General features: G+C 40.1%; 1 protein-coding gene across 1 annotated transcript; it reads right to left on the bottom strand.

The window, feature by feature from the left end:
* Positions 1-2,210: 2,210 nt before the first annotated feature.
* LOC104280317 (adipocyte plasma membrane-associated protein-like) lies at positions 2,211-8,754 on the bottom strand (the record flags this gene model as incomplete). Its single annotated transcript, XM_009877932.1, is given in 8 exon segments — positions 2,211-2,410; positions 2,763-2,901; positions 3,208-3,365; positions 4,347-4,429; positions 5,895-6,007; positions 6,921-7,017; positions 7,019-7,067; positions 8,656-8,754. Coding segments are annotated over 8 exon segments (938 nt in total), but the record flags the coding sequence as incomplete, so codon positions are not given.
* Positions 8,755-10,558: the final 1,804 nt, after the last annotated feature.

Below are 10,558 nucleotides of genomic sequence, written 5' to 3'. Positions count from 1 at the left end.
TGTTTTGCTCAGATAATTCTAGCAATTTAGACTTTTTCTTTGTTTAAACTTTATTTTGGTAGCTGTGTGGAAGCCAATGTGAAATACATTGATTGCTGCACATTAAACCCTCAGCAGTTCTATCAAATCTAGGTCATCTGTCAGGTTTCTGCTTGAGTTAAGCTTCAGTTCAAGTAATGTGCATTATGTTGTTTCGTAATACAAGAAAAACCAACAACAAACCACCTAACTTTGTTATGGGTACAGATGTGTAACTCTGTCTTTTCTTAAAGAGATCTCAAGCCATAACAAGAACATTTTCTTTAGAATTATGTACTTTTTGCCTAATAACTAATAAGAGTAGACAGAAATGATACAGCTTATTCAGTATGTGTGGCCAGATATTGTAACCAAATTAACACTTGTTGCTGTCTGCACACACCTGTAATGCATTTTGTAACCAGGCTCAATAACTTCCACACTTGCTGCCAGAGAACTGCACTGTACCTGCAGTCTGCATAGGTAGTAAATGTCATATTAAAGTGAAATTCAGAATGGAATTAGTCAGAATTTTTGATAGACTTAAGAACTGTTCGGCAAAGGCAGGTGGTTGAAGGACGCACAGGAACCAACAGCTGCCTTCCACTGCTTTTAGAAGGGTTTGGAACTTGTCTGGCGTCTCTTTCCATGAAACCACTAATTCTGAGTATTTTTACAGCCTTAAATGAGCAGTGTTAATTCTTATCCTTGATGATTAAAGAAATGCTATGAAGGAACTTTCACCCTTATCCAGATCTAATTCCCAAGTTATTTTAAAACTGAATGATCTCCCTGGATATTCCATTTCATATGTTACTTGACCAGGGCTGTATCTGTACCTTATTACTGAAGGCATTTGTGTTCCACGAAAGGGCCTTACTGGTACAGAGTTGGGTTTAGGTAAAATGCAATTTTTTAAAAATTTATTTTCTATTTTTAAAATCATTATTATCAAAAGCAGAGCTGTGAAAATTAATGGTCTGATCTGGTAAAGTGGATACTATACAGGGAGAAATACAGTGAATAACCTTATTACACTATCCTAAACCAAAAAACATTCAGTATCATCACTTCAGCCTAACTGAATACAGCTGGTACGTGATTACTCATCATAGGCCCAGTAAACTGGGCTGCTTCATTTTGAGGAACAAAGCTGTAACAGGGACACATACATGCAAACATACACCCAAAGCAGGTATAATACCTTTTCAGTCGAATTTAACTGATTCTAGGAGCTGAATACAGTCTTTCATCATAAACAGCTGTCATTTATTGTGACTCAGTTAATTTCATTTGTATTGTTCTCTCTTTGTACGTGAGCATACTTTGCTTTAGCATGTTGTAAACATACTTAACTATTGCTGTTTTGAACGTTTGTTTGGAAAGTGCCCTTCCAGAGGACCCTGTTCACTGCTGCACTTTTGGGGAAAGAAAAAAAATAAACTGCCTATCAAACTTCCTCTCTTTCTGTTACTGAACTTCAGTCAAACCCTTCCACAAGAATGAGCTGTGTCACACCTCTAAAGACCAAATTCCTGACTTATAACCCTCTTTTCTGCAGTGGCCACTAGTGAACTTCTATACAGTCACAGGGAACCTTATGCACAATGTCTAGCAAGAACAACCTGTGACTGTTTTGCACCAGGAAGAAGCAGTGAGGGGAGAGAACAAATTTAAATGCAAGCTGAACTTGCTCATATTTCCTTGGAAACTGATGTAGCTGAATATATGGAAAACTTTAAGAGAAGATACAGTGGAGAAACTGCTGCTCATAGTTAAAAGCAGTATGTTTGCCTCTGGGAAAGAGGAAGAATAAAATCTTACATGAGGCTTTTTCCAAAATGGGAACTGTGAGGTATGTGCTACTTGCTCACCTCGGTCCCTGGCTGTATTCCTTGCTGTATATGCATATATATGCAGTATATACGTAACTATTTTCTGAACTGTAGAGCAAAGTTATTTGGTACCTCTGACCTCTTTAAAAGTCTGGGGCTTTCACAAGCTTCTCAAACAAGTATTTCTGCATTGCATTTTCATTTTTGCTTAACTATGTGGTATCACTTTCATTTCTCCTTCACTGAAGGAGAAATGAAAGTGAGCCTTCCATGAAGCAATGAAGAGTATTTAATGGTTGCTTGAAACAATGCTGCTATCCTTCTTTTGATGCTTCAGCTTACCAAAACTGTAGTTTACTATAGCACCACAAGAAAAGAAAGCTCTGTGTTACCAATCTCCACGTTCCTGCTGTGCTCAAAGACGTTGCTGATGGCCAAAGTGACGCTGCCATCACACTCCAGGAAACTTGCCACAATGTTTTCTTTGTCATTAGTTTCTCAGACCAAACCATGTTTGTGAAGGAAAATGCTGTGGACTGATAAAGGAGTCACTTGTTCTCGAAAAAGAAATACAGTGTTAACACTCCATTCAGGGGGCAGGGAAAAGGAATGGCAGTGCCTAATACAGCGCTTTTCAGATGTTGCTCTAGTCAGATTCAGCTGTCACTTAATCTTTTGACAGTGTCCACTGGACTGTGTCTGAAGCTGGCAGTCCGGTAATTGTTTGCTAATCTTGAAGCACAGTCAGTGCCTGCTTGCTCAAGAAGGTGTGGAAGTTCTTTAAACTTTGTTCAGTTGCCAAAAGCCACCTATTTTCTAAAAACAGGACTAAGAGGATGAAACAAAACTGAATGACCCCCTTCAGTGTTTTTTCCTGCTCGAGTTCTAGGGAAAAGGCAGCACGGGTACCAGAACGAGTAGCACCGTTAATCATAACCAGCTCCATGACTCCTGCTTGGCAAGAATGACTTTGTAGAGTTTGATTCCCATAGCAAAATCCTCCTACTTTCTGTAAAGGGTTCTTCACCTCTCTTGACAATAGCTGTTGCTATAAACAATGGGCTAAGAGCTTGGCACTGTGGACTACTTTTGTCAACACTGGCTTTTCTACTTTGTAAATGAGTTCTTGGTATTACCACAACAGTGAAACTGCTGTGTTTTGATATGTAAAAAAGAAACCAATCTTTAAACTTTGCAGAAAAAAATCAAAGTTAGTCTGTGTTGATATGCTGGCAGGCAAAGATGAAGCAGTCTTTTGTGTTTCCTAATGAAGAATAACAAGTTCTTTCATACTTAAAACATTAACATTTTGTGACACTGATAGGTAATTCTATGCAGTGTCAAAGTTAGTTACCTTTGCAATAAATCCGTTCAGGAATGGATGTGGCCCTAAAGCATCCAGAAAAGGAAAAAAGAAACTAGGAAAGTGAGCAGCAGATATTCCAACTCTGTATAAGCCTGTATTTGATAATCTGATGTCTGGATACCCAGGCAGGTTGTCCACAAAATTGTCTTTTTTTTTTTTTCCTGCCAGTAACTGCAAAAAGAAATTTTGTGTATGAGTTATAGTGGCTGCTGCAAAATACAGCAAGTTTAACAGCACAGAAGATCCATCATTTTGATTCATACAAGGAATTTTCAGACCCTGCAGGAAGCAGTAGATGTGAAGAGGGATTAAACTTGAGTAACGCTGAGTGGCCGAAGCCCCTCGTTTTTCTACACGTAACATAAACAGTGGTCCCTGGTCCTAGTTGAAAAATCTGTTTCTAGAAAATGTGCCTGTTGTTAAATGAAAGCTAGTATTAAATTTGGCTTTAATGACTTCCATGAAATACAAAACTGTTAACACACTGATTCCCTTTAAAATGGGGAAAAAAAAGTGGTGTTACACTAATCGTCACAGTCACGCAGTGACACTTGTCCACGGAGACCTGTTGTAACTGCAGTAATGGAGCCATCAGGACAATTGAAATTGAGTCTGAGGGAATCAGGGCCCAATGTATCAGTAACTCAGTTTAAAAAACATTTGTCAGTGAGAAGAGCGACTGCTAATATCTTAACTAGAATCAAGAACAACCCATGAGTCTTGCAAGAGAAAAAAGTAGTTTAGACTAAGTTTCCAATGGCAATCCTGTTACATGCACATCTGCGGCTTCTGTTTTTTAGAAAAGGAAAATCAGAAAAGAAAGAACATGAAAATCACGTCTACAAATTGATTAAAAGCATGTAATATAAACTAACATGTAGTATTGGGGGTCAGTTAGCTCAGTCAGTTGAGCATGGCGCTAACAAAGCCAAGGTCACGGGTTCAATTCCCGTTCGGTCCCCATGTGTTGCCTGATCTAGTCGAGAGGTGGCGTCCCTGGCAACAGGGAGGCTGGATTAAAGTGATCTCTAAGGTCCCTTCCAGCTTAGGCCAGGCCCCTCTATGATTCTATGATTCTATTTTATACCTAGGAGGAGAATAAGGTTTAACATACTGTATGATTCTACACAGCAGCGTTCTTCCTGTTCTTGTTCTTGTTGCGGGGTCATAGGCCAAGAGGCGACCAAGATGGTTTGTTTTGATTACCTTAATCAATACATCTAATGAAAAATAAGGCTATCAAAGTACCTGGTTTCAGTTAGAATAGAAAAATATTCAGGAGTTGAATTAACATAAATTAGCTAAAAGCAGACTTTACAGAATGGCAGGTGGCGTCTTAAAACCAACATGCTCAGACCACTAAAGGAAAAAAGGATTCTGTTTGTGTCATTTTCCGGGGTAAACACAGCATTCTTTCAAAACCAGGAATGTGGGGGTTACAAAGCCCAGAGTTCAAAATATGTTATTCCACAGTTCCTGTTTTAGAAAAATATTGAGACTTACCAGGCTTCTGTGAATAACTACTTCTTCACATCAAACCGGACAGTGTTCACAAGTGTTTTGCTAAAGCAAGTAAACAGCCAGCATTTTACTGCTCATACGAAATAATTTGAATGCTTCTTCTGCTGAAAGTATGCAGGGAAGCTTTGAATTATACACAGATAAGCCCTGTGAAGAGGAAACCACCTTTATGTTTGCCATTTGTACTGGCAGTCCCTTATCAAGTCTGAAAAAATAAATGGCAAAGATAACATACTATCAATATCAGGAGAATTCTGATAGCTTTAAGGAACAGCAAGCAACACATAAGAGATTTCCACTATCTTTTTTTTTCTTTTAATAACTTGGATCTTGACTCAAACCCCTTAAATTACATATATTTTCCCTCCATGTGATTTTCTCCTTGTAAAACCGAGACTTAGTGTAAACTTTTAAGTCTGTGATCTCGCTGAATTTCAGCTTTACCGACAGTTTGTTCTAGATAACAATGGGCGACGGGTACAAGCTGGAACATAGGAGGCTCCACAAAAAAATATTAGGAAAAATTTTTTCCCTGTGGGGGTGACAGAGCACTGGCACAGGCTGCCCAGAGAGGTTGTGGAGTCTCCTTCTCTGGAGACTTTCAAAACCCACCTGGACACATTCCTGTGTGGCTGCCCTAGGGGATCCTGCTCTGGCAGGGGGGTTGGACTAGATGATCTGTAGAGGTCCCTTCCAACCCCTGGCATTCTTGTGATTTTGTGATAACATCCTACTCAGAGGCTATGTCTACACAGAAAAGATACCTCTGAGTACACATGCAGTTTGCTACCTTGCATCAACTGCAGGTGTAAGAGCGTGCCTATAGGCAGATACCAGAGAGAAATGAACATACTGTAAAATCCCAGCATGTAGTGTGTCACATGACAATTTATCTGAGTAGTCATACACAGAGGTTTTTGGGGGGGGGTGTGTTTGTTTTGCTTTACCGGAAAAGCAGCTACAGAATAGCACAGCCCATCCTCTGCCTCAGGGCTCAAGCTCGCTGCATTCATAACATACTTGGCTAAAGCACACCGAGCACAATCAAAAAAAGTTTTGCATTATCTGCAGCCTGGTACCTAGTGCTGCCCACACAAAAATTAACACTTAAGCTGCCTCAACAAATGGCTACAAGGTTACCTCATCTCATCTCCTATTTGTGATGTCACCTTTCGCACTTGCTGCTTGAATCCATGAAATAAATCAAATTTTGATTTGCTACTTCTAATCCATTTAGGAATTTGAAAGGCCGCCCATCCACACTTAGCTAATAAAAATGACTACTGATTAAAATAATTACTGGGTTTGGAGTGATTCAGTGCCGCCCATCCACACTTAGCTAATAAAAATGACTACTGTTTAAAATAATTACTAAACCATCAAGTGTTTGGAGTGATTCCAATCCACACAAGCTTATGATTTCAGATACTGTCATTCCAAATCTCACGGTTAATGCTCATCCACACTTAGCTAATAAAAATGACTACTGATTAAAATAATTACTGTGTTTGGAGTGATTCAGTTAATGCCGTCCTTAATTGTTTCGAAGGTAAAGTCCAAGCTCCGAATTACTTTCCTTTGCAGGGAAATACATTCAAGTTGCAACTCAATATGACAAGCACCAAATGAAAAGCCTCTGACAAATACAATTGCATTTGTTTTCTTCTATTTTTTAAAATAAATCTTTAAAATATACAGGCAACAGATTTTCAGTCAGTCCCAGTCCCCACAGTCACTAATATTGATCTCAGCTGATTAAAGGGCCTGGACCTTCCAGTTTATACACAAGCCTGAGGACCAAATCCAAGATCACTCTACGGACTTAATAGCTGCCTTCCAATACCTGAAGGGAACCTACAGGAAGGCTGGGGAAGGACTTTTTACAAGAGTGTCCACTGATAGGACAAGGGGAAATGGGCTTAAGTTGAAGGAGAATAGATTTAGATTAGATCTTAGGAAGAAATACTTCAGTATGAGGGCGGCAAGACTTTGGAATAACTTGGCCAGAGATGTTGTGGCTGCCCCCTCCCTGGAGGTGTTCAAGGCCAAGTTGGATGGAGCCTTGAGTAGCCTGATCTAGTTGAGAGGCGTCCCTGCCCATGACAGGGAGGTTGGATTAGATGATCTCTGAGGTCCCTTCCAGCCTAGGCCATTCTGTGATTCTATGATTCCTCACTAACTGTAGCATCACCTTTCTCACTCAACCGCAGGAGGGTTTTCTTTCCTGTCCTTGGATCAACTTTGTACAGGCCAAAATAAGAATCCACGACAAACATCCATTTGGACTCCATGGGGCCGGCCATGTACTGGTTCATAGTCTGGAGTTCCTGAGATACAAACAGGAGGATGTGTAAGACCAGGAGGTTGACAAAAGGAAGATTCTGAAATGCAAAGGCTGAAAAGCACTAAACTATCACCCTTGAATAAACCAGATATTTAAAAGCTTCCTTAAATTGTCCCTAAAAGTAACTTGTACAGGAAATGCCAGTATAACATCAATCTAGTCCTCTCTGTTCCTTATCACTTCAGAAAAAATTTGCTCCCAACCTTCAGAGAAATTCAGCTCTACTCTGTTTTCCCAGACAGCTTTAAAGACAACTGAAGAACTGGTAGGATTACTAGATCAGTTAACCAAAATGGATTAGCTGCTGTTTATTTTATATCCCCAAGAAAAAGACGGGAGAAAACTGCTCTTTGGAAGGATTTAACTAACCACTTCCCTTCAGCTGAGGGGCCTGAGTTCCACAGGGTCACGCGCCAGAACGGTTAAGGTAAAACTACAAAAAACAGGTCTGCCAGTTTTAGTATTTTTTATAGCAAGTGACTTCCTTGAGAGCCACGCAGTCAGTAAAACCCAACACCCTACAGTCTTGTGAGTCAACACCCTCTACTCCAAAATCCCTATTTCCCACAGGACCGCAGTAAGCGAGGGACAACCTCCCTCGCAGCTCACTTGAGCCGCAACACAGCAGTGACACAAGCTGGCTGACTGACGGCTGCCACAGCAGCAACAGCTCAGTTCTGGTCTCACTTGGAATCATAGAATCATAGAATGGCCTAGGTTGGAAGGGACTTTAGAGATCATCTAGTCCAACCTCCTTGTTTTGGGCAGGGATGCCTCCTCTCGACTAGACCAGGCAACACATGGGGACCGAGCGGGAATTGAACCCGCGACCTCGGGGTTGTCATTGTTGTCAGCACCGCTGCTCAATGATGGATCAGTTTGGTCTCCTTTTTGGTTTAACTCCCACGGGGTCAATTATTTACCTAAGACTCACGGATCTTTGAGAATTCTTTCAAATTCAGGTCAGACTAGCCCACAGCACAGGGATTTTGGGGGTGGGGAAAGCACCTACATAACTGTTTAGGAAAGAGTTTAAGAAACATGTTGAGGAAACCAAGCTGAGGCTGTTTCAATGGCCTTTCAGGCCTGCCTGAAAAAGGATGAAAATGTAAATGTTTCAGTGTTCATCTTCTTCATTAACAAGGAAAGAAAATGCGACCGCGCGGCTCAGGTACTGATCGAGGTACCAGGACACACTAGTTTGAGTTCGATTCCTTTGTGAGATTTCAGCCGTTTCTAAAATAAATTTTGATCTCGAGGCAGGAAAATAATGGGATAAACTTTAGACCACCCTCAACAAGTCTGGTATGGAAGAACTTCTCTAAAATGCTGTTCTTTATCTAAATAGCAATCCATGGCAAGTCAGTTTCAAGGGCTAGAGAAGTCTGCTGTCACGCCTTAACCCGGCCTACAGTAGGAAAAGCTACACGATAGCAGTAGGCTTCACCTAAAAATTTGCATAAAAGAATCAAAAAATGTTAACAGTAGCTAAAATAGCCCTTCCATTTCTCATTCAGTCACACCTGTATGAACACATTTGTTGTCATTTTCACATCAAAACTGTCACGCACCACATTCAGGCATGTCCTGCCCCATTTGAGCAGTGAAATGCAGCCGGTCACCGCTGGTCACCCACAACCTCACATCCACAGTACCAGTGTAGATGCTGCCTTAAAATAAAGATATCACAAGACTATTTTAAAAGAGACCAAGGTAAATAAAGATTACTATAAAAGGACATTCCTCATTATTGAGCCCTTCCTTCTTGCTCTTAATGTATATATTCTAGGCACACACGAAGCAATGAAACCGACAAGAAACCATACAGATTACTTTTTTTACAGGCAGAAAGAGCAGTAATAAATTGGATTTTAAAAAATAAAATATAATACTAATTGTTCATATCTTTCTTTCAAATAAACGTAGTACATTAATAGCTACCTTGAGACTCCTTTGCAAGCAAAGGCATCAAGGACAGGACTAATCAGCCATAGGGATATTCTCATACTGACAATGAAAACCAGTGAAAGCATTAGTGGAGCTCACACGATCTTCCCTTTTGTCTTGAGGGTTCTGCCACATTACCAGCTGGCTAAAATATTCAGTAGATGAAAGGAAAACTTTACGATGACTAATCTAAACCAAGAAAGTAACCCTTCTCCTAGGATTTTAAAGTCCTAAGCAATAAAAAAAGTCTACTTTGTTTGGATTTTTTAAGCTACGATGCTTTGTTTTGAAACACCAGAGTAACGCCAAAAATGTGTAAGTATGCATTAAAGTAAGTACGCTTTTAAAGTGTTTAAATCAACAAGTGTTTAAATAAAAGTGTTTAAATTAACAAAAACCTCACAGGAAGTCTTCAAATCTTCTGACATTGTAATGTAACTCCAAAACCTTCTGTCTAGAATACCAAAGGAAAACCAGTAGCAGTGATTAAGCCACACCTTAGAGAAATAGCGTCCTCCTACCTTTTGACTAGTCCAGGCTCTGAAATAGTACGATGCACATGAGCAATCTTAGACTCACTGTTCAACAAAACGCACTGTCAGTGTAAAGCCTGGAGACATTCCTCTTGATTTGTGTTTTATTTACCTGGACCGAACTAAAGTGGACATTATTTTCTTTATGTGTGACCTGCATTTTCTCCCTAGCCTTGTTTCCAAGTGACAGGTGTTAAAAGCTACTCCATAAAAGTCATGCCACCTTTCTGTGCCAGTATTACTAAAAACCCCACAGATTCTGAGTTTGTGTAATGAGCACTTACACCAGAGCAGATAAATAGACATAAAAAGGTCTAGCATCTGCTCGCACACATCTATGGAAAAATGTTACGAGCAAATAGGATGGATTCTCAAAGTATCAGCTGTCAGATCGAGATTAAAAGAATTGTCTAGGATTACCAGCATAGAGAAGGCACCTGTTTATCCAAAGTGAGAACTTCAGAGCCACTGCTCAGTACAACTTTGGCTGAGAAAAAAAAAAACAGAGGCTGAACTTTGCTGTCGTAAAATATACCAGCATTCTAATGCCTCCCGAGGCATGTTGGAAACAGCTGAAATTTCTGACCACATACCAGAATCTGTATTTAAAGAGAGAAATCTTAGACTTCTAATGCTATTCTCTCTCACGCTATGCAGTAGGCCATCGTGCTATATTTAGGTGCTTGGAGCTAGTGCAAATGGGTTTTGCACTAGGCTTCTCATGGTCATTTTCAGTGAAGTGAAGGGAAACCAGAAATATTCTAATTACCTGTAATACCCTGTCTTACTCATTTGGAGAACAGCATTTACTTAAATCAGGCAACATCAGCACACCACTTGCTACAACCTTGGTCATACTGTGTGATTTCAACAGACTGAATCCAGTCTCCTAAAACCTTTTTAAGTTCAGGGGAGATACATGGTAGAATTAACACAATAGAACAAAACAATTACTTTATAAAGCACTGTGAAGGAGGTTATATCTGACAACACA

Source organism: Apaloderma vittatum, unplaced genomic scaffold, assembly GCF_000703405.1.
Source record: "Apaloderma vittatum isolate BGI_N311 unplaced genomic scaffold, ASM70340v1 scaffold101, whole genome shotgun sequence".
In the NCBI taxonomy this organism is placed as follows: Eukaryota; Metazoa; Chordata; class Aves; order Trogoniformes; family Trogonidae; genus Apaloderma; species Apaloderma vittatum.
Note: the sequence above shows the minus strand (reverse complement) of the source record. Positions and strands in the feature narration are given on the sequence as shown.